The 23,529-nt window shown below is 61.6% G+C and overlaps 2 protein-coding genes across 2 annotated transcripts; both read right to left on the bottom strand.

Moving 5' to 3' along the window:
* Positions 1 to 336: 336 nt before the first annotated feature.
* F11R (F11 receptor) lies at positions 337 to 6,607 on the bottom strand. Its single transcript, XM_088068571.1, has 6 exons — positions 6,485 to 6,607; positions 4,168 to 4,224; positions 3,201 to 3,314; positions 2,535 to 2,678; positions 1,501 to 1,703; positions 337 to 513 (listed from the first exon to the last, which is right to left on the bottom strand). Exons 1-6 carry the CDS (start codon positions 6,579 to 6,581, stop codon positions 352 to 354), a joined length of 777 nt encoding a protein of 258 aa, XP_087924697.1. The 5' UTR covers positions 6,582 to 6,607; the 3' UTR covers positions 337 to 351.
* Positions 6,608 to 9,101: 2,494 nt separating this feature from the next.
* Positions 9,102 to 23,503, bottom strand: USF1 (upstream transcription factor 1). Its single transcript, XM_088068556.1, has 11 exons — positions 23,423 to 23,503; positions 20,598 to 20,668; positions 19,775 to 19,824; positions 18,457 to 18,575; positions 17,465 to 17,566; positions 14,863 to 15,052; positions 13,251 to 13,338; positions 11,689 to 11,747; positions 10,866 to 10,960; positions 10,646 to 10,774; positions 9,102 to 9,249 (listed from the first exon to the last, which is right to left on the bottom strand). Exons 1-11 carry the CDS (start codon positions 23,477 to 23,479, stop codon positions 9,160 to 9,162), a joined length of 1,050 nt encoding a protein of 349 aa, XP_087924682.1. The 5' UTR covers positions 23,480 to 23,503; the 3' UTR covers positions 9,102 to 9,159.
* Between the last annotated feature and the right edge of the window lie 26 nt (positions 23,504 to 23,529).

Genomic DNA, 23,529 nt, shown 5'->3' with positions numbered 1-23,529 from the left:
GGGAATGGGATCGGGGATGGGATCGGGAATGGGATCGGGGATAGGAATGGGATCAGGAATGGGATCGGGGATAGGAATGGGATCAGGAATGGGATCGAGGATGGGATTGAGGATGGGAATGGGATCGGGATGGGAATGGGATCGGGGATAGGAATGGGATCAGGAATGGGATCGAGGATGGGAATGGGATCGGGAATGGGATCAGGGATGGGATCGAGGACGGGAATGGGATCGGGGATGGGATCAGGGATGGGATCGAGGATGGGATCGAGGATGGGAATGGGATCAGGAATGGGATCGAGGATGGGAATGGGATCGGGAATGGGATCGGGAATGGGATCAGGAATGGGATCAAGGATGGGAATGGGATCGGGAATGGGATCGGGGATGGGATCGGGATCGCTCCTTACTGGCTTCCATGCGGAACACGTCGGATTTCTGGGGGGTCCCCACGTTGTTGGAGGCCTCGCAGTGATAATCGCCCGTGTCCCAGCCCCCCACCGGCTCAAAAACCTGGAATGGGGCAGGGATCAGGGAAAAGGGGGAAAAACGGGAGAGAGAGTGGGGAAATGGAGAGGAAACAGGAAAAGGGGAAGGAAAAGGGGGAAAGAGAGAGGAAAATAGGGAAAAGGGACAGGAAAAGGAGAGGAAAAGAGGAAAAAGGAACAGGAAAGAGGGAAATTGAGAAGAAAACAGGAAAAGGGATAGAAAAAGGGGGGAAGGGAGAGGAAAACAGGGAAAAGGGACAGGAAAAGGGAGAAAAGGAGAGAAAACTGGGAACAGGGGCAGGAAAAGGGAGAAAAAAGAGAAAAGAGGGAAAAGGGACAGGAAAAGGGAGAAAAGGAGAGAAAATAGGGGAAAAGGGGCAGGAAAAGGGACAGGAAAAGGAGAGAAAACAGGGAAAAGGGAGAGGAAAACAGGGAAAAGGGAGAGGAAAACATGGGAAAAGGGAGAGGAAAACATGGGAAAAGGGAGAGGAAAACAGGGAAAAGGGGCAGGAAAACAGGGAAAAGGGGCGGGAAAACAGGGAAAAGGGAGAGGAAAACATGGGAAAAGGGACAGGAAAACAGGGAAAAGGGACAGGAAAACAGGGAAAAGGGACAGGAAAACAGGGAAAAGGGGCAGGAAAACAGGGAAAAGGGGCAGGAAAACAGGGAAAAGGGACAGGAAAACAGGGAAAAGGGGCAGGAAAACAGGGAAAAGGGGCAGGAAAACAGGGAAAAGGGACAGGAAAACAGGGAAAAGGGGCAGGAAAACAGGGAAAAGGGGCAGGAAAACAGGGAAAAGGGGCAGGAAAACAGGGAAAAGGGACAGGAAAACAGGGAAAAGGGGCAGGAAAACAGGGAAAAGGGACAGGAAAACAGGGAAAAGGGACAGGAAAACAGGGAAAAGGGGCAGGAAAACAGGGAAAAGGGGCAGGAAAACAGGGAAAAGGGACAGGAAAACAGGGAAAAGGGAAAACAGGGAAAGGAAAAGGGCAGGAGCGCCCCCGGCACTGACCAGCTCCCCGCTGCGCGGGTCCAGGCTGTAGGAGGAGTTGCGGAAGGCGGGGCTGGATTTGGGGTCCGGGGGCAGCTCGGTGCCGTCCTTGTACCAGCGGAAGGTGGGAGGGGGCGAGCCCTGGGCCTCGGAGCAGCGCAGCACGGCCCGGGAACCAACCGTGGCTGAGCTGGGAACGTGCGCGACCGGCTTCCCGGGGGGCACTGCGGACACACCGGGACAGGGGTGGGGACAGGGACGGGGACACAGGGATGGGGACAGGGACGGGGACAGGGGTGGGGACAGGGATGGGGACACAGGGATGGGGACAGGGGTGGGGACAGGGACGGGGACACAGGGATGGGGACAGGGACGGGGACAGGGGTGGGGACAGGGATGGGGACACAGGGACAGACACGGGGACAGACACAGGGACAGGGATGGGGACAGCCATGGGGACAGGGGTGGGGACACAGGGACAGGGACGGGGACACAGGGGTGGGGACAGGGATGGGGACAGGGGTCGGGACACAGATGGGGACAGACATGGGGACAGACACAGGGACAGGGATGGGGACAGACACGGGGACAGATACGGGGACAGGGATGGGGACAGACATGGGGACAGGGATGGGGACAGACACGGGGACAGACATGGGGACATGGACAGTGACAGCACTGCCCAGAGCCTCCCCAGGGACAGGGACAGCACTCCGAGGGACAGGGACGGGGACGGGGACAGTGATAGCACTGCCTGGAGCCACCCTGGGGACAGGGACAGGACTTCCTGGAGCCACCCCCAGGACAAGGATGGGGATGGGGACAGGGACAGTGACAGGACCTCCTGGAGCCACCCCAGGGACAGGGACAGCACTGCCCAGAGCCACCCTGGGGACGGGGACAGGGACAGTAACCAAGGGACAGGGACAGCACTGCCCTGAGCCACCCCAGGGACAGGGATGGGGACAGGGATGGGAATGGGGACAGTGACAGCAGTGCCCAGAGCCACCCAGCCATGGGACAGGGACAGGGATGGGGACAGGGGGTGGCCTCACCTTGGACGATGAGGTTGACCTCGGACTTGGTGATGTGGTTGCCATCCCCCACCACCTCGCAGATGTACTTCCCGCTGTCCTCCCGCGTCACCGACTGGAACCGGATCGACGTGCGGGAGAACTGGACACGGTCCTGGTACGACTCTGGGGGACACCGGGCTGGGACCTGGCACCGACACCCCACAGGGACCCCCACAGGGACCTCCACAGACCCACAGGGACCCCCAGAGGGACCCCCACAGACCCACAGGGACACCCACAGGGACCCCCACAGGGACCCCCACAGGGACACCCCAGTACGACTCGGGGACACCGGGCTGGGATGTGGCACGGACACCCCACAGGGACCCCCACAGGGACCCCCCACAGCCCCACAGGGACCCCCACAGACCCACAGGGACACCCCAGGGACCCCCACAGGGACCCCCACAGCCCCACAGGGACCCCCACAGACCCACAGGGACACCCCAGGGACCCCCCAGGGACCCCCACAGCCCCCATAGGGACACCCCAGTGTCCCCCCAGTACAGCTCTGCAGGACACAAAGCTGGGGCCCCACAGTGCCACCTCCATGGCCCCACAGGGACCCCCCAATGTCCCCACAGGCTCAGGGCTCCCCGCTGTCCCCCCGGTGTCCCCCCGATGTCCCCCCGGTGTCCCCGGTACCTGTGAGCTTCCCCTCGTAGAAGATGAGCACCAGGGACGAGCCCTTCTGGAACTTCCACTCGATCCGGGGGTTGCTCCCGCTGGAGCGGAACGCGGCGCAGGGAATGTCCACGGCTGCAGGGAACAGAACCGGGATCAGCCAGAACCGGGATCAGCCAGAACCGGGATCAGCCCAGAACCGGGATCAGCCAGAACCGGGATCAGCCCAGAACCGGGATCAACCAGAACCGGGATCAGCCCAGAACCGGGATCAACCAGAACCGGGATCAGCCCAGAACCGGGATCAGCCCAGAACTGGGCTCAACCAGAACCGGGATCAGCCAGAACCGGGATCAGCCAGAACCGGGATCAGCCCAGAACCGGGATCAGCCCAGAACCGGGATCAGCCAGAACCGGGATCAGCCCAGAACCGGGATCAGCCCAGAACTGGGCTCAACCAGAACCGGGATCAGCCAGAACCGGGATCAGCCAGAACCGGGATCAGCCCAGAACTGGGCTCAACCAGAACCGGGATCAGCCAGAACCGGGATCAGCCCAGAACCGGGATCAGCCAGAACCGGGATCAGCCAGAACCGGGATCAGCCCAGAACTGGGATCAGCTCAAACCGGGATCAGCCCAGAACTGGGATCAGCCAGAACCGGGATCAGCCAGAACCGGGATCAGCCAGAACTGGGATCAGCCAGAACTGGGATCAGCCAGAACCGGGATCAGCCAGAACTGGGATCAGCCAGAACTGGGATCAGCCAGAACCGGGATCAGCTCAAACTGGGATTGGTCCAAATGAGGGTCAGCCCGAACCAGAATCACCCCAAACTGGGACCACCCCAAACTGGGACCACCCCAAACTGGGACCACCCAAACCAGGCTGACCCCAAACCCCCCCAGGTGGAGCCCTCCCCCCTGGCTCGGGGGTGTCCCCTGGGGTGACGGGGCCGGTGACACCGCGGGGACCTTGGGGACACTCACGTTTGTGCTCCGGCACTTCCTTGTCCTCCGACGTCACCTGGGCCGTGCCCAGCGCGGCTGCCGAGGGAAATCGGGGCTGAGGCACCGGGAGGTCACCGAGAGCCCCGGGCACGGTCACCGGGCACGGCCCGGGAGCCGGAAAATCCCGTCCGGGCACCTCCGGCCCTGCCCAGTTCCTGCCCAGTTTCGCAGGAAAGCGGCCGGGAATGTCGCAATTCCCCCAGCTCGGCGTGGGGACGCCCCCGTGTCACCCCCGTGTCACCCCCGTGTCACCCCCGTGTCACATCCCTGGAGCCGGGACATCCCCGGTGCCGCGCTTGGCGCTGTTGACTCATTCCAAGCGGGAATGCCACCGGGAATGTCACCGGGAATGTCACCGGGTGATGTCACCTCGGCTCGGCCGCCACCCTCCTGCGCCACCTTTGCACCCCGAGCCGCTGCCAAGTGAAACCCGGGAGGGAAAATGGGGATTTGGGGGGGAAAAACCAGGATTTGGTGGGGAAAACCCGGGATTTAGGGGGAAAAAACCGGGATTTAGGGGGAAAAAACCGGGATTTAGGGGGGAAAAACCGGGATTTAGGGGGAAAAAACCGGGATTTAGGGGGGAAAAACCGGGATTTAGGGGGAAAAAACCGGGATTTAGGGGGGAAAACCCGGGATTTAGGGGGAAAAATTGGGATTTTGGGGGGAAAACCCGGGATTTGGTGGGGAAAAATTGGGATTTTGGGGGAAAACCCGGGATTTGGAGGGAAAAATCGGGATTTGAGGGAGAAAAACCAGGATCTGGGGTGCAGAAATAGGGATTTAGCGGGAGGAAAATCGGGTTTTGGGGGGAAAAAGGGTGGGAAAATAGGGATTTGGGGTGTGGGAATGGCGTGGAAGCCCGGCCTGGAGCGGATCGGGGAAGAGGGGATGGGATTTTGGGGGTGTTTGGATGGATTTGGGGAATAAACAACAGGATGGGAATATCCCGTGGGATGGGGACAGCGGGAGGGAATCGGGGCCTGCCAGGACCGGGTCTAAATCCGCCTGGATCGGGTTAATCCCGACCGGTTCTGGGTCCAAATAAACCGGGATCGGGTTAATCCCGACCGGTTCTGGGTCCAAATAAACCGGGATCGGGTTAATCCCGACCGATTCTGGGTCCAAATAAAGCGGGATCGGGTTAATCCCGACCGATTCTGGGTCCAAATAAAGCGGGATCGGGTTAATCCCGACCGGTTTTGGGTCCAAATAAAGCGGGATCGGGTTAATCCCGACCTGGTTTGGGGTCCAAATAAACCGGGATCGGGTTAATCCCGACCGGTTCTGGGTCCAAATAAAGCGGGATCGGGTTAATCCCGACCTGGTTTTGATGAAATCATTTGGGATCGGGTTAATCCCGACTCAGGCCGGGTCCAGCCCAGCCGGGATCGGGTTAATCCCGGGATTGCTGAACACAATGGAGGGACAGGAAAGCCACCCCCGCCACTCCCGGGGCCGGTCCCGGTGCCTCCGGTCCGGATGCGCCGCCGGAACCCCCCGAATTCCCGGGATTTGGGGGGCCCGGAGGTTTCGGGACCGGCTCATCCCGGTGCTGCCCGGGAATTCAGGGGGTCCCGGGGGGTCCCGGGGGGTCCCCGGTCCCGGTATCGGTACCCCCCACGCCGGTACGAACCGGGAACGCTCCCGGGGCGGAAACACCGAGACCCCCCCGGTACCGGCACCGCCCGGCTGGGGGGGGCCCGGGGGGTCCCCATCGCCTCTCGGTACCGGGACCGGCTCGGGTGCCCCCCCAAACCCTCCCCGGTACCAACACGGTCCGTGAGGATCCCCCGGGACCGGCACCGGGACCGATCCAAGGAACCCCCCCTGCCCGAACCCCCCTCCGGTGACCCCGGCCCCGTCCTGCCCCCCCCTCCCCGGCCGATCCTGCTCGTTCCCAGACCCCTCCCCCGGTACCGGCCCCGGTCCCCACGTGCTCCCCGGTACCGGCCCCGGTCCCCACGTGCTCCCCGGTACCGACCCCGAGCCACCCCAGCCCTCGTCGGTACCCACCGACCCCCAGCGGAGCCCCCATTTTCTTCCCGCCTCCTTTCTTGAGCCCCCTCCCCATCTCCCGCCCCCCCCGGTTCCTCCGAGCCCCCTCCCCAATTCCCACCCGGTTCCTCCGAGCCCCCTCCCCATCTCCCGCCCCCCCCGGTTCCCCATCGCCCCCTCCCCATCTCCCGCCCCCCCCGGTTCCTCCGAGCCCCCTCCCCCATTCCCGTCTCCCCCGGTTCCCCATCGCCCCCTCCCCAATTCCCCCCCGGTTCCCCGAGCCCCCTCCCCAGCTCACCGAGCCCCCCCAGGAGCAGCAGCAGCAGCCGCACGCCGCTCCCGGGGTGCGGGTCCCGGGGGTCCCGGGGGTCCCGGCCCCGCTCCGCTCCCGCCATGGCGCCGCCGCCCCGCGCCAGGTGCGCCCGCCCCGCCCCCACCGGCCCCGCCCCGCCCCCACCCGGCCCCGCCCCCACCCGGCCCCGGCCCCGCCGCACCCACGGGGCGGGCCGGCCACGCCTTCCCCGCCAGGTGCCGAGAGGCCACGCCCCCTCCGCGCTGTTATTGGTTGTCCTGACTGTCAGTTTAAAGTGCTGCTCGCTGATTGGCCGCGAAGATCCCGCCTCTGTGGTTTGATTGGCGGAGAGGACGAGCTTGGGCAGGGCGGGGAGCGGTGGCCAATGGGAGAGGGCGCTGCAACTTCTGGCCAATGGGAGCGCGCGGGGGGCGGGCCCTGGAGTTGCCGTGGCAACATTGCCCCGGCCGGGGCTCCCAGTGCGGAGCAGTGACCGCCCCCAGTTACCCCCAGTGACCCCCCCAGTTCAGACCAGTGACCCCCAGTGACCCCCAGTGACCCCCCAGTTCAGACCAGTTACCCCCAGTGACCCCCCAGTGACCCCCAGTGCCCCCCAGTGACCCCCCCAGTCCAGACCAGTCCCCCCCAGTGACCCCCAGTGACCCCCCCAGTTCAGACCAGTGACCCCCCAGTTCAGACCAGTGACCCCCAGTGACCCCCCAGTTCAGACCAGTTCAGAGCAGTGACCACCAGTGACCCCCAGTTCAGACCAGTGACCCCCAGTGACCCCCCCGTGACCCCCCAGAGACACCCAGTTCAGACCAGTGACCCCTCTGTGCCCTCCCAGTACAACCCAGTCCCCTCCCAGTAAGGGGACACTGATGGGGGCAGGAGAATTTGAGGTTCCCTGGGTGGATTCAGGAGAATTTTGGGGGAATTCTTGGAAGTTTTGGGGTTCCTGGATAAAATCTGGAATTTTTTAAGATTTCTGAAGGAATTTATGAGAATTTTGGGGTCTTTTTGGGGGGAATTTGGAAGTTTTGGGGTTCCTGGATAAAATCAGGATTTTTTTTAGGATTTCTGAATGGATTAATGAGAATTTTGGGGTCTTTTGGGGGAATTCTTGGAAGTTTTGGGGTTTTTGGATAAAAATCAGGATTTTTTTAAGGGTCCTTGAAGGAATTTGGGAGAATTTTGGGGTCTTTTTGGGGGAATTCTTGGCGGTTTTGGGGTTCCTGGATAAAATCAGGATTTTTTTTTAGGATTTCTGAATGAATTAATGAGAATTTTGGATTATTTTTGGGGGAATTCTTGGCAGTTTTGGGATTTCTGGATAAAATCTGGAATTTTTTTAGGATCCCTCAATAAATTTGGAAGAATTTTGGGGTTCCTGGATAAAATCAGGATTTTTTTTAGGATCCCTGAATGAATTCATGAGAATTTTGGATTAATTTTGGGGGAATTCTTGGCGGTTTTGGGGTTTCTGGATAAAATCTGGAATTTCTTAGGATTTCTGAATGAATTCATGAGAATTTTGGGGTCTTTTTGGGGGGAATTTGGAAGTTTTGGGGTTCCTGGATAAAATCAGGATTGTTTTTTGGATTTCTGAATGAATTCATGAGAATTTTGGATTATTTTTGGGGGAATTCTTGGCGGTTTTGGGGTTCCTGGATAAAATCAGGATTGTTTTTTGGATTTCTGAATGAATTCATGAGAATTTTGGATTATTTTTGGGGGAATTCTTGGCGGTTTTGGGGTTCCTGGATAAAATCTGGAATTTTTTTAGGATCCCTCAATAAATTTGGGAGAATTTTGGGGTTTCCCTGGATGGATCCAGAGGAATTTTGGGTTCCCCCGTGGTGGGTGGGGGTCGGGAAAAACCTGAAGGACCTAAAAAAAACAAATCCCTATTTTTATTTCTTTTCCGCTTTTTTTTTTTTCCCTTGGAATTTTTGTTTTGTTTTTTGTTTTTTTTGGGTTTTTTTTTTTGTTTTTGTTTTTGCAATTCCGAGAGTTTTAAAAAAAAAAAAAAAAAAAAAAATCCCAAAACCCCGCGGGGGGGGGTGGGGGGTGGGGGAGGGGTGGGGGAGGGGTAAAAAGGGGGGGTGGGGGAGGGGCGTGAGGGTCCCAACACCCCCAAACCCCCCCCAAATCCCCTCCCCCAACCCCAAAACCCCGCGGGGGGGGGGGGGGGGGGAGGGGAGACCCCAAATCCCCTTTTTTTTTTTGGGGGGGGGGGCCCAAATTTTATGGGGGGAGGGGGAGGGGTCCCAAAATTTTGGGGGTGGGGGAGGGGCCCACCGGGCCGAGAGCGTGGGGGGTGAATTTGGGGGGGGGGTGGAGGGGGGAGGGGAGACATTTGAAGGGATTTTGGGGGGAATTTGGGGGATTTGGGGAATTTTGGGGGTGCAGGGGGGGTCTCGGAGCCCCCCGAGACCACGCGGGAGGGGGTGGGGGAGGGGTCACACGGTCATGATTGGGTGGGGGAGGGGCAGAACCGAGTGCGGGGCGGGGGGGAGGGGGAGAACGGGGAGATTCCAGGGTGGGGGGGAGGTTTTGGGGTGGATTTGGGGGGGTTTTGGGGGTCCCTGGGGGGGTTTGGGGGTCCCGGGGAGGGGTTGGGGTGCGGGGGGTGGATTTGGGGGGGGGTTTTTTTTGGGGTCCCGGGGGGTGTTTTGGGGTCAGTGGGTGTCGTTTTTGATGACGATCTCCAGCCCGTGCTGGCGCAGCTGCGCCCGCAGCAGAAGGTTCTTGTTCTTCAGCTCCTCCACCTGAATTTGGGGGGGGGTCCCGGGGGGGATTTGGGGGGTCAGACACCCCAAAGTATCCCCCAGGACCCCAAAACACCTCCCCAGTACGCTCCCAGTACAGCCCAGTGCTCCCAGTAACCCAAAGCCACAGCAACAGGTTCTTGTTCTTCAGCTCCTCCGCCTGAATTTGGGGGGGTCCCGGGGGAGTTTGGGGGGTCCCAGGGGGGGTTTTGGGGGGTCCCAGGGGGGTTTGGGGGGTCCCAGAGGGGTTTGGGGGGTCCAGACACCCCCAGGGATCCCAAAATATCCCCCCAGTGACCCCAAATCCCTCCCCAGTGCTCCCAGTAACTCCCAGTTCCCCACCTGCTGCCTCATTGTCCGTGGAGCTGGCTGAGGCTCCAATCCCATCCCAGTGATCCCAGTCCCATCCCAGTGATCCCAGTCCCATCCCAGTGATCCCAGTGATCCCAGTCCCATCCCAGTGATCCCAATCCCATCCCAATCCCATCCCAGTGATCCCAGTCCCATCCCAATGATCCCAGTCCCATCCCAGTGATCCCAGTCCCATCCCAGTGATCCCAGTCCCATCCCAACGATCCCAGCCCCATCCCAGTCCCATCCCAATCCCATTCCCAGTGCTCCCAGTGCTCCCAGTCCCACCTGCTGGCACAGGACCTCATTGTCCATCTGCAGCTGGTCCAGCCCCAATCCCATTGATCCCAATCCCATTGATCCTGGTGCCATCCCAGTGTCCCCAATCCCATCCCAATGTCCCCAGTCCCATCCCAATGATTCCAGTCCCATCCCAGTCCCATCCCAACCCCATTCCCAGTGCCCCCAGTGCTCCCAGTGCTCCCAGTCCCACCTGCTGGCGCAGGACCTCGTTGTCCATCTGCAGCTGGCCCAGCCCCAATCCCATCAATCCCAATCCCATCGATCCCAATCCCATCCCAGTGTCCCCAATCCCATCCCAATGATCCCAGTCCCATCCCAGTCCCATCCCAACCCCATTCCCAGTGCTCCCAGTGCTCCCAGTGCTCCCACTGCTCCCAGTGCTCCCAGTGCTCCCAGTCTCACCTGCTGGCGCAGGACCTCGTTGTCCATCTGCAGCTGGTCCAGCCCCAATCCCATTGATCCCGATCCCATCCCAATGACCCCAAACCCATCCCAATGTCCCCAGTCCCATCCCAGCCCCATTCCCAGTGCTCCCAGTGCTCCCAGTCCCACCTGCTGGTGCAGGACCTCATTGTCCATCTGCAGCTGGCCCAGCCCAAATCCCATTGATCCCGATCCCATTCCAGTGTCCCCAATCCCATCCCAATGATCCCAGTCCCATCCCAGTGATCCCAGTCCCATCCCAGTCCCATCCCAACCCCATTCCCAGTGCTCCCAGTGCTCCCAGTGCTCCCAGTCCCACCTGCTGGCGCAGGACCTCGTTGTCCATCTGCAGCTGGTCCAGGCCCTGCAGCTCCTCGCTCAGCCGCAGGTTGCTCTGCCGCAGCTCCTGGATGTAATCGCAGGCCTTGGACAGGATCCCGCCCTTGCTCTGGGAATTCCGGGATTCCGGGGTCAGCTCGGGAATTCGGGGATCCCCAAAATCCCAAATCCGTGATGGGGGGGGAGGGGAGGGCTGGGACCTGTCCGGATTTGGTGTTTTCCATGGAGCAGTCGGGGATGATCTTGGAGAGCTGCACGATCCAGTTGTTGATCTTGTCCCGGCGCCGGCGCTCCACTGGCAACGGGAATTAATTCCCATGGGAATGGGGAATGGGAATTCCCAGTGGGAATGGGGGATTGGGAATGGGAATTCCCAGTGGGAATGGGGGATTGGGAATGGGAATTCCCAGTGGGAATGGGGGATTGGGAATGGGAATTCCCATGGGAATGGGGGATTGGGAATGGGAATTCCCCGTGGGAATGGGGGATTGGGAATGGGAATTCCCAGTGGGAAAGGGGGATTGGGAATGGGAATTCCCATGGGAATGGGGGATTGGGAATGGGAATTCCCAGTGGGAATGGGGAATTGGGAATGGGAATTCCCAGTGGGAACGGGAATTAATTCCCATGGGAATGGGGGACGGGAATTCCCAGTGGGAAAGGGGGATTGGGAATGGGAATTCCCCGTGGGAATGGGGGATTGGGAATGGGAATTCCCATGGGAATGGGGGATTGGGAATGGGAATTCCCAGTGGGAATGGGGAATTGGGAATGGGAATTCCCAGTGGGAAAGGGGGATTGGGAATGGGAATTCCCAGTGGGAATGGGGGATTGGGAATGGGAATTCCCATGGGAATGGGGGATTGGGAATTGCCATGGGAGTGGGAGATTGGGAATTCCCAGTGGGAAAGGGGGATTGGGAATGGGAATTCCCATGGGAGTGGGAGATTGGGAATTGCCATGGGAATGGGGGATTGGGGGATTGGGATGACCCCGGATCGGGATCGGGATCGGCCCCGGTACCTTCGTTGTGCTGTGCCCGGCGCTTCTCATCCCGCGTGGCTCGGGGAGCCTCCGACTTCCTGCGGGGAAGGGAACAGGTGAGAACAGGTGAGAACAGGTGAGAACAGGTGAGAACAGGTGAGAACAGGTGAGGACAGGTGAGGACAGGTGAGAACAGGTGGAGACAGGTGAGGACAGGTGAGAACAGGTGAGGACAGGTGGGGACAGGTGAGGACAGGTGGGGACAGGTGAGGACAGGTGAGGACAGGTGAGAACAGGTGGAGACAGGTGAGGACAGGTGAGAACAGGTGAGAACAGGTGAGGACAGGTGAGAACAGGTGAGGACAGGTGGGGACAGGTGAGGACAGGTGGGGACAGGTGAGGACAGGTGAGGACAGGTGAGAACAGGTGGAGACAGGTGAGGACAGGTGAGAACAGGTGAGAACAGGTGAGAACAGGTGAGGACAGGTGGGGACAGGTGAGAACAGGTGGGGACAGGGGAGGACAGGTGAGAACAGGTGAGGACAGGTGAGGACAGGTGAGAACAGGTGGAGACAGGTGAGGACAGGTGAGAACAGGTGAGAACAGGTGAGAACAGGTGAGGACAGGTGAGGACAGGTGGGGACAGGTGAGGACAGGTGAGAACAGGTGAGGACAGGTGAGGCCAGGTGAGAACAGGTGTGCACAGGTGAGGACAGGTGAGAACAGGTGAGGACAGGTGAGGACAGGTGAGAACAGGTGAGAACAGGTGGGAACAGGTGTGCACAGGTGAGGACAGGTGAGAACAGGTGGAGACAGGTGAGGACAGGTGAGAACAGGTGAGAACAGGTGAGAACAGGTGAGGACAGGTGAGGACAGGTGGGGACAGGTGAGGACAGGTGAGAACAGGTGAGGACAGGTGAGGCCAGGTGAGAACAGGTGTGCACAGGTGAGGACAGGTGAGAACAGGTGAGGACAGGTGAGGACAGGTGAGAACAGGTGAGAACAGGTGGGAACAGGTGTGCACAGGTGAGGACAGGTGAGAACAGGTGAGTACAGGTGAGTACAGGTGGGTACAGGTGAGTACAGGTGGGTACAGGTGAGTACAGGTGAGTACAGGTGGGTACAGGTGGGAACAGGTGAGAACAGGTGAGAACAGGTGAGTACAGGTGAGTACAGGTGAGTACAGGTGGGTACAGGTGGGAACAGGTGAGAACAGGTGAGTACAGGTGGGTACAGGTATGTCTGAGTGTACCTCTGGTATGCCCCAGGTGTATCTCAGGTGCCCCCAGGTGTAACCCCAGTGTGCCCAGGTACCCCCAGGTGTATCCCAGGTGTATCCAGGTGCCCCCAGGTGTATCCCAGGTACCCCCAGGTGTATCCCAGGTACCCCCAGGTGTATCCCAGGTGTATCCCAGGTACCCCCAGGTGTATCCCAGGTACCCCCAGGTGTATCCCAGGTGTATCCAGGTACCCCCAGGTGTATCCCAGGTGTATCCCAGGTGTATCCAGGTACCCCCAGGTGTATCCCAGGTGTATCCCAGGTGTATCCAGGTACCCCCAGGTGTATCCCAGGTGTATCCCAGGTACCCCCAGGTACTCACGGGGAGTAGGGGTGGGCGCGGGGGGCGATGGAGCGCTGGGCTCCCCCCGGGAGCACCTCCTGTGGTGACATCATCACGAAAAACTGCCCTGAGAGACCAGAGCCACAGGTGAGACCCAAAACCCACAGGTGAGACCCAAATCCCACAGGTGAGACCCAAAACCCCACAGGTGAGACCCAAATCCCACAGGTGGGGCCCCAATCCCACAGGTGGGACCCCAAATGCATCCACGTGACCCTAACCCAATCCAGGTGAGCCCAAATCCTGTCCAGGTGAGTCCCAACCCCTCAGGTGAGTCCCAACCCAACCCAGGTGATACCAAACCCACCCAGATGACCCCAAAACCCATCCAGGTGACCCCAAACCCACCCAGGTGACCCCAAACCCATCCAGATGACCCCAAACCCAACCAGGTGACCCCAAACCCAACCAGGTGACCCCAAACCTTGTCCAGATGACCCCAAACCTTGTCCAGATGACCCCAAACCCAACCAGGTGACCCCAAACCCACCCAGATGACCCCAAACCCAACCAGGTGACCCCAAACCCATCCAGGTGACCCCAAACCCCACCCAGGTGACCCCAAACCTTGTCCAGATGACCCCAAACCCCACCCAGGTGACCCCAAACCCAACCAGGTGACCCCAAACCCACCCAGATGACCCCAAACCTTGTCCAGGTGACCCCAAACCCACCCAGATGACCCCAAACCCAACCAGATGACCCCAAACCCTGTCCAGGTGACCCCAAACCCAACCAGATGACCCCAAACCCAACCAGGTGACCTCAAACCCAACCAGATGACCCCAAACCCAACCAGGTGACCCCAAACCCAACCAGATGACCCCAAACCCAACCAGGTGACCTCAAACCCAACCAGATGACCCCAAACCCAACCAGGTGACCCCAAACCCAACCAGATGACCCCAAACCCCGTCCAGGTGACCCCAAACCCACCCAGGTGACCCCAAAGCCGCCCAGGTGACCCCAAACCCAACCAGGTGACCCCAAACCCATCAAGATGACCCCAAACCCCACCCAGATGACCCCAAACCTTGCCCAGATGACCCCAAACCCAACCAGATGACCCCAAACCCAACCAGGTGACCCCAAACCTTGCCCAGATGACCCCAAACCCAACCAGGTGACCCCAAACCTTGCCCAGATGACCCCAAACCTTATCCAGATGAACCCAAACCTTGTCCAGATGAACCCAAACCCATCCAGGTGACCCCAAACCCCACCCAGGTGACCCCAAACCTTGTCCAGATGACCCCAAACCCCATCCAGATGACCCCAAACCCATCCAGGTGACCCCAAACCCAACCAGGTGACCCCAAACCCATCCAGGTGACCCCAAACCCATCCAGGTGACCCCAAACCCCACCCAGGTGACCCCAAACCTTGTCCAGATGACCCCAAACCCCATCCAGATGACCCCAAACCCAACCAGATGACCCCAAACCCAACCAGGTGACCCCAAACCCAACCAGGTGACCCCAAACCTTGTCCAGATGACCCCAAACCCACCCAGGTGACCCCAACCCCACCCAGGTGACCCCAAACCCACCCAGGTGACCCCAAAGCCTGCCCAGGTGCCACCACAGCTCACCTGTGGGCGTGGGCTGTCCCAGCAGCGCCTCGGAGCTCTGCGTGGTGACCACGGCGGTGGCGGCGGTGGCGGCGGTGGCGGCGGCGCCGTCGGCCACGCCCGCGGCAGGGAAGTAGGTGTAGTGCGTCTCGCTGGGCGCCGCCTCCGAATCCACCGCGTCCTCGCTCGTGAACGCGCCCTGGATCACCGCCTGCCGCGGGGGGGACAGGTGAGACACCGGGGGGACAGGTGAGGGACAGGGGGGACACGGGGGACACGGGGGGGACAGGTGAGGGACAGGTGAGGGACAAGGGGGACACAGGTGAGACATGGGGGGGACACAGGTGGGACAGGTGAGACATCACACAGGGGACAGGTGAGACACCAGGGACACCAGGGGGACAGGTGAGACACAGGGGACACGGGGGGGACAGGTGAGACACAGGGGGACACAGGAGGAAAGGTGAGACACCACACGGGGGACACGGGGGGGACAGGTGAGACATGGGGGGGACAGGTGAGACACAGGGGACACAGGGGGGCAGGTGAGGGACAGAGGGGACACAGGTGCGACAGGTGAGACACGACACGGGGGACATGGGGGGACAGGTGAGGGACAGGTGAGACATCACACAGGGGACAGGTGAGACACCGGGGACACAGGGGGGACAGGTGAGACATCACACAGGGGACAGGTGAGACACCGGGGACACAGGGGGGACAGGTGAGACATGGGGGGACAGGTGAGACACCGGGGACACAGGGGGGACAGGTGAGACATGGGGGGACAGGTGAGACACAGGGGACACGGGGGGGGACAGGTGAGGGACACGGGTGAGAGACAGGTGAGACACGGGGGACACGGGGGGGACAGGTGAGGGACAGGGGGGACACAGGTGCGACAGGTGAGACACAGGGGACAGGTGAGACACCGGGGACACAGGGGGGACAGGTGAGACATGGGGGGACAGGTGAGACACAGGGGACACGGGGGGGGACAGGTGAGGGACACGGGTGAGAGACAGGTGAGACACGGGGGACATCAGGAGGACACGTGAGACACAGGGGACACGGGGGGACAGGTGAGGGACACAGGTGTGACAGGTGAGACATGGGGGGACACGGGTGGGACAGGTGAGACATGACATGGGGACATGGGTGTGACAGGTGAGGGACAGGTGAAACAAATGAGACAGGTGACATACAGATGGGACACAGGTGGGACACAGGTGGGACAATTGAGGGATGGGGGACAAGTGAGGGACAGGTGGGACACAGGTGGGACAGGTGAAGGACAGGTGAAACAAATGAGACAGGTGAGGGACAGGTGGGACACAGTGGGGACAGGTGAGACACAGGTGAGACAGGTGAGACGTGAGACAGGTGAGGCACAGGTGAGACACGTGGGACACAGGTGAGACACAGGTGAAACAGATGAGGAACAGGTGAGGCACAGGTGAGACATGTGGGACACAGGTGGGACACAGGTGAGACAAGTGAGACACACGTGAGGTACAGGTGGAGCAGGTGAGGCTCAGGTGAGACACAGGACACAGATGGGACAGGTGAGGCACAGGTGAGACACAGGACACAGATGGGACAGGTGAGGCTCAGGTGAGACACAGGACACAGATGGGACAGGTGAGGCACAGGTGAGACACAGGACACAGATGGGACAGGTGAGGCACAGGTGAGACACAGGACACAGATGGGACAGGTGAGGCACAGGTGAGACACAGGACACAGATGGGACAGGTGAGGCACAGGTGAGGGACCGGTGTGTGGCCCCATAACACACCTGGGTCACCACCTGGGCGGGGCACAAGTGACACAGGTGAGGAACAGGGAGCACAGGTGAGATAGGGGAACAGGGGGGTGTGACCCTGTGCCACACCTGGACTGGGTGTGGCACAGGTGACACAGGGGGTGTGGCAGTGGGTGTGGCCAGGTGCCACACCTGTCTCATGGACTGGGTGTGGCACAGGTGACACAGGGGGTGTGGCAGTGGGTGTGGCCAGGTGCCACACCTGTCTCATGGACTGGGTGTGGCACAGGTGACACAGGGGGTGTGGCAGTGGGTGTGGCCAGGTGCCACACCTGTCTCATGGACTGGGTGTGGCACAGGTGACACAGGGGGTGTGGCAGTGGGCATGGCCAGGTGCCACACCTGTCTTATGGACTGGATGTGGCACAGGTGGGATGGGGAAAGTGGGTGTGGCAGTGGGCGTGGCCAGGTGCCACACCTGTCTCATGGACTGGGTGTGGCACAGGTGGGATGGGGACAGTGGGTGTGGCAGTGGGCGTGGCCAGGTGCCACACCTGTCTCATGGACTGGGTGTGGCACAGGTGGGATGGGGACAGTGGGTGTGGCAGTGGGCATGGCCAGGTGCCACACCTGTCTCATGGACTGGGTGTGGCACAGGTGGGATGGGGACAGTGGGTGTGGCAGTGGGCGTGGCCAGGTGCCACACCTGTCTCATGGACTGGGTGTGGCACAGGTGGGATGGGGACAGTGGGTGTGGCAGTGGGCATGGCCAGGTGACACACCTGTGTCATGGACTGGGTGTGTCACAGGTGGGATTGGGACAGTGGGTGTGGCAGTGGGCGTGGCCAGGTGACACACCTGTGTCATGGACTGAGTGGCTGGGTAGCCACTGATGGCGCTGGTGCCCTCGGTCTGCGCGTCCAGCTGCCCGTCAGCCACCTGGATCACCCGGTACATCACCTGGGACAGGTGGGACAGGTGAGACAGAGACCCCAAACACCTCAGTGTCACCACCTGGATCACCCAGAACATCACCTGGGACAGGTGGGACACTCAGGTGAGACAGAGACCACAAACCCATTCCCAGTGTCCCCTGAGTGCCCTGGTGTCACCACCTGGAACATCACCTGCCACAGGTGTGCAACCCCACAGTGTCCCACAGGTGTCCCCAGGTGTGCCACACCTGCTCTTGGTGTGGAACCAAAGCCCCCCAAGGTCACCCCAGGTGTATCCAGGTGTGTTCAGGTGTGCCCAGGTGTATCCAAGTGTATCCCAGGTGTGCCCAGGTGTATTCCAGGTGTGCCCAGGTGTATCCCAGGTGTGCCCAGGTGTATCCCAGGTGTGCCCAGGTGTATTCCAGGTGTGCCCAGGTGTATCCCAGGTGTGTCCAGGTAGCCCCAGCTGCCCCCAGGTGTATCCCAGGTGTACTCCAGGTGTCCCTAGGTGTGCCTCAGCTGCCCCCAGGTGTATCCCAGGTGTACTCCAGGTGTCCCCAGGTGTGCCCCAGCTGCCCCCAGGTGTACTCCAGGTGTCCCCAAGTGTACTCCAGCTGCCCCCAGGTGTACTCTAGGTGTCCCCAGGTGTGCCCCAGCTGCCCCCAGGTGTATCCCAGGTGTACTCCAGGTGTCCCCAAGTGTACTCCAGCTGCCCCCAGGTGTACTCCAGGTGTCCCCAGGTGTACTCCAGCTGCTCCCAGCTACCCCCAGGTGTACTCCAGGTGTCCCTAGGTGTGCCCCAGCTGCCCCCAGGTGTCCCCAGGTGTGCCCCAGCTGCCCCCAGGTGTCCCCAGGTGTACTCCAGGTGTCCCCAGGTGTGCCCCAGCTGCCCCCAGGTGTGCCCAGGTGTGGTACCTGTGTGCCGCCGCCCTCGGTCCTGAACACATACTTGACGCCGGGGTCGGGGAAGGTGGCGGCCGATTGGATGCTGGCGATGGCCACGCTCGTGGGGTCCTCCCCGGTGGCCACCGAGCCTGGGGACAGCCACAAGTGGGGAGGGGCACCCCAAAATGGGGGGGGGGGCACCCCAAACTGGGGGGAGCACCCCAAATTGGGGGGAGCACCCCGAACTGGGGGGTGGAACACCCCAAACTGGGGAGGGGCACCCCAAACTGGAGGGAGCACCCCGAACTGGGGGGTGGAGCACCCCAAACTGGGGGGAACACCCTGAACTGGGGGGAGCACCCCAAACTGGGGGGTGGAGCACCCCAAACTGGGGGGAGCACCCCAAATTGGGGGGAGCACCCCAAACTGGGGGGTGGAACACCCCAAACTGGGGGGAACACCCCAAACTGGGGGGAGCACCCCAAATTGGGGGGAGCACCCCAAACTAGGGGGAGCACCCCAAACTGGGGGAGGGAGCACCCCAAATTGGGGGGAACACCCCAAATTGGGGGGAGCACCCCGAACTGGGGGGGTGGAGCACCCCAAACTGGGGGGAGCACCCCAAACTGGGGGGAACACCCTGAACTGGGGGGAGCATCCCAAATTGGGGGGAGCACCCCAAACTGGGGGGTGGAGCACCCCAAACTGGGGGGGTGGAGCACCCCAAACTGGGGGGAGCACCCCAAACTGGGGGGTGGAGCACCTCAAACTGGGGGGAGCACCCCAAATTGGGGGGAGCACCCCAAATTGGGGGGAGCACCCCAAACTGGGGGGGTGGAGCACCCCAAACTGAAGGGAGCACCCCAAATTGGGGGGAGCACCCCAAACTGGGGGGTGGAGCACCCCAAACTGGGGGGAGCACCCCGAACTGGAGGGGCACCCCAAACTGGGGGGGTGGAGCACCCCAAATTGGGGGGGTGGAGCACCCCAAAATTGGGAGGGGGTGGGGGGGACTAAAAGTGGGGAGGGGGTGCCCCAAACTGGGGGGGAGGGATCATTCCGAACTGGGGAGGGGGCAGCACAGCAGGGGGGGCATTCCCCTCCCCCCAACCCCTTCACAGCCCCCCCACATTCTCCAAACACCCCCCAAAAACCCCCCCAGAGCCCCCCCATAACACCCCACAGACCCCACAGACCCCAAACCCCCCCTGAACCCCCCCCATAAACCACAAAACCCCCCCAAAAAAAAACCCATAATCCCATCACAGCCCCCCCAAAAACCCCCCCCCAAAGACCCCAAAACCTCCCCAAATCCCCCCCAAACCCCCATTTCAGGGTCCCCCCTCACCTTCCTGGATCTGCACTGTCCCCTCCTCCGTCTCGGCTGCTTTTTGCTGCCTGAGGGTGCCGGAACCCCAAAGTGAGGGGGGGGTCCCTGAACCCCCAAACCCCCCCGAACCCCAAATCAAGGACCCACCCAAATCCCCCACCCCTCGTGTATCCCACCCGTGGGGCACTTTTGGGGGGTCCTGGGGCAGTTTAAGGGGTCCTGGGCCCATTTTGGGAGTTCCAGGTTGGATTTGGGGTGTCCTAGGGTGGATTTGGGGGTCTGGGGCCATTTTAGGGGGGGGTCTCTGGTCACTTTTGGGGGGTCCTGGGTCATTTTGAGGGGTCCCAGAGCAGATTTTTGGGGTCCCAGGTGAGTTTTGGGGATGCCAGGTTGGATTTTGGGGGTCCCAGAGCAGATTTTCGGGGTCCCTGGTGAGTTTTGGGGATGCCAGGTTGGATTTTGGGGATGCCAGGTTGGATTTTGGGGGTCCCAGAGCAGATTTTGGGGGTCCCAGGTGAGTTTTGGGGATGCCAGGTTGGATTTTGGGGATCCCAGAGCAGATTTTGGGGGTCCCAGGTGAGTTTTGGGGATGCCAGGTTGGATTTTGGGGATCCCAGAGCAGATTTTGGGGGTCCCAGGTGAGTTTTGGGGATGCCAGGTTGGATTTTGGGGGTCCCAGGTGAGTTTTGGGGTCCCAGGTGAGTTTTGGGGATGCCAGGCTGGATTTTGGGGGTCCCAGGTGAGTTTTGGGGTCCCAGGTGAGTTTTGGGGATGCCAGGCTGGATTTTGGGGGTCCCAGGTGAGTTTTGGGGTCCCAGGTGAGTTTTGGGGTCCCACTCACCCCTTCATGGCTCGGCTCCCTCGGGCATCAGCGGGGCGGGAGCGGAGGAGCCTCACGGCTTTCAGAGCCCTGCGGGGACAGCGGGGTCAGGGACATGGGGACATGGGGACAGAGGGACATGGGGACATGGGGACACAGGGACAGAGGGACATGGGGACATGGGGACACAGGGACAGAGGGACATGGGGACATGGGGACAGAGGGACATGGGGACATGGGGACAGAGGGACAGAGGGACATGGGGACATGGGGACAGAGGGACAGAGGGACAGAGGGACATGGGGACATGGGGACAGAGGGACAGAGGGACAGAGGGACATGGGGACATGGGGACATGGGGACAGAGGGACATGGGGACATGGGGACAGAGGGACATGGGGACATGGGGACAGAGGGACAGAGGGACAGAGGGACATGGGGACATGGGGACAGAGGGACAGGGGGACAGGGGGACAGAGGGACAGGGGGACACAGGCACAGGGGGACAGGGGGACAGGGGGACAGGGGGACAGGGGGACAGAGGGACATGGGGACATGGGGACATGGGGACATGGGGACAGAGGGACAGAGGGACATGGGGACATGGGGACATGGGGACATGGGGACAGAGGGACAGGGGGACAGAGGGACAGGGGGACAGAGGGACAGAGGGACATGGGGACACAGGCACAGGGGGACACAGGCACAGGGGGACAGGGGGACAGGGGGACAGAGGGACACAGGGACAGCAGGGTCAGGGACACGGGGACATGAGGACACGGGGACAGAGGGACAGCGGGGTCAGGGACACGGGGACAGCAACACAGCGAGGTCAAGGACACCAGGACATGGGGACAGAGGGACACAGGGACAGCAGGGTCAGGGACACCAGGACACGGGGACAGCAGGACATGGGGACACTGCAGACAATGGGGTTAGGGACAAAGGGACACAGGGGACATGGGGGTGAGGGACAGCAGGGTCAGGGACGTTGGGAGACACACAGGGACACCAGCACACAGGGACAGCAGGACATGGGGACAACAGGACACAGGGACATTGGGGTTAGGGACATGGGGACACAGGGAACACCGGGATATGGGGACACCGGGGTCAGGGACATGGGGACACAGGGATACAGGGATAAAGACACACAGGGGGACATGGGGACAGAGATCCAGGGGTGGGGACAGGGACAGGGGTGGGGACAGGGACACAGGAATACAAGGATGGGAATAGGGACATGGGGATGGGGACAGGACAGGGACACGGGGGACACCAGGATGGGACACTGGGAGGGGACACCGGGATGGGACACTGGGAGGGGACACAGGGAGGGGACACAGGGAGGGGACACAGGGATGGGGACACTGCGAGGGGACACCGGCCACCGTGACCAGACCACCAGCATGGGCCACTGGCCACCACAAGGGACACTGGCCACCACAAACAGCCACCAGCCACCATGATGGGACAGCGGCCACCATGACCAGACACTGGCCACCATGATGGGACACTGGCCACTGTGACCAGACACTGGCCACCATGATGGGACACTGGCCACTGTGACCAGCCACCGGCCACCATGATGGGACACTGGCCACTGTGACCAGCCACCGGCCACCATGATGGGACACTGGCCACTGTGACCAGCCACCGGCCACCACAACTGACCACTGGCCAAGGGACACCTGTGACCAGCCACATTTCCAGGTGTCCCCCCACTTCCCCACTCCACCCCAGGTGACATGTCCCCAAACCCACACAATTTGTCCCCAAACCCACCAGCTGGCCCAGGGTGACACTTTGGGGTCCCCAAGCTGGCCATAACCTCCCCGCAGTGGGGACACCCTCAGTGTCCCCAGTGTCACCTGGGCTGGGGACACCCCGAGCAGCGGCAGTGACACTGTGTCCCCCCTCCCTGGGGGTTGTCCCTTGTCACCTCCCCCAGGATGAGGGAAATGGGGACACTGGAGGAGGTGACAAGTTGGGGGTCACTGAGTGGGGGGGGTGACAGATTTGGGGACATGAATGAGGGGCTCTGGTGGGGACAGAGTGAGGACAGACAGTGACACAGCGGGAGGGACATTTATTGGGGTGACAGAGAAGGGGGGGACACCAAGGGGTGTGACAGTGACAGGGGGGACACGCGTGAGGGGGGGGTGACAGTGACAGAGCCAGGGGAGGGACACAAGGCGGGGGGGGGGAGGTACAGGAAGGGAGGGTGACAAAACTGGAGGGGCGGTGACAGTGACAGAGCTGGGGGGGGCAGGAAGGGGGTGACAGAGTGGGAACACACAAAGGGGGGGTGACACCAAGGGGGGGTGACAGTAACGGAGCGGGGGTGACACCGAGGGGGGGGGTGACAGACCCGGGGGCGGACACGGAAGGAGGGAGGGTGACAAAGTGAGGGGTGGACACCAAAGGGGTGACAGCGACAGAACGGGGACACAGCCACGGGGCGGGGGGCGCCAGCAGAGGGGAGGGGACACAAAAGCGGTGACAAAATGGGGAGGAGGGAGGGGGGGAACAGCGTGGGCGGCACTGCCACAGCGGGGGGGGGCGGGCGGGGGGCGAGACCCGAAACGGTGACAAAGTGGGGGGAGGGGAGGGGTTGACACCGGCACACGGCGGGGGGAGGGGACACCACCGAGGGGGGACAGTGACAACCCGCTGCGCGCGCCTGAGGGGGGGGTCACCCTCTCCGCCCCCCCCCCCCGCCCCACCCCGCGAGCCCGGCGGGCGCGGCCGCTCCCTCCCCACGGCCGGGGCCGTCCCGGGGTGTCGGTGTCCCGTTCCCGGCGAGGTTCCCACCGCGGCGCCCCCCCGGGCCGCTCCCGGTCCCCCTCGGCCTCGGGCCCTGCGCGCCTTCGGCCCCTTGTCTCGCCATGGGCCCCGCACATGCGCACGGCGCCGCCGCGCCGCCATCTTGGCCGCGGGCGGAAGTTCCCCC

Source organism: Pseudopodoces humilis, chromosome 31, assembly GCF_049639895.1.
Source record: "Pseudopodoces humilis isolate 2021_Gansu_Grassland_sample_001 chromosome 31, ASM4963989v1, whole genome shotgun sequence".
In the NCBI taxonomy this organism is placed as follows: Eukaryota; Metazoa; Chordata; class Aves; order Passeriformes; family Paridae; genus Pseudopodoces; species Pseudopodoces humilis.
The sequence above is the reverse complement of the archived record's forward strand: the minus strand, read 5'-3'. Positions and strand labels throughout refer to the sequence as shown.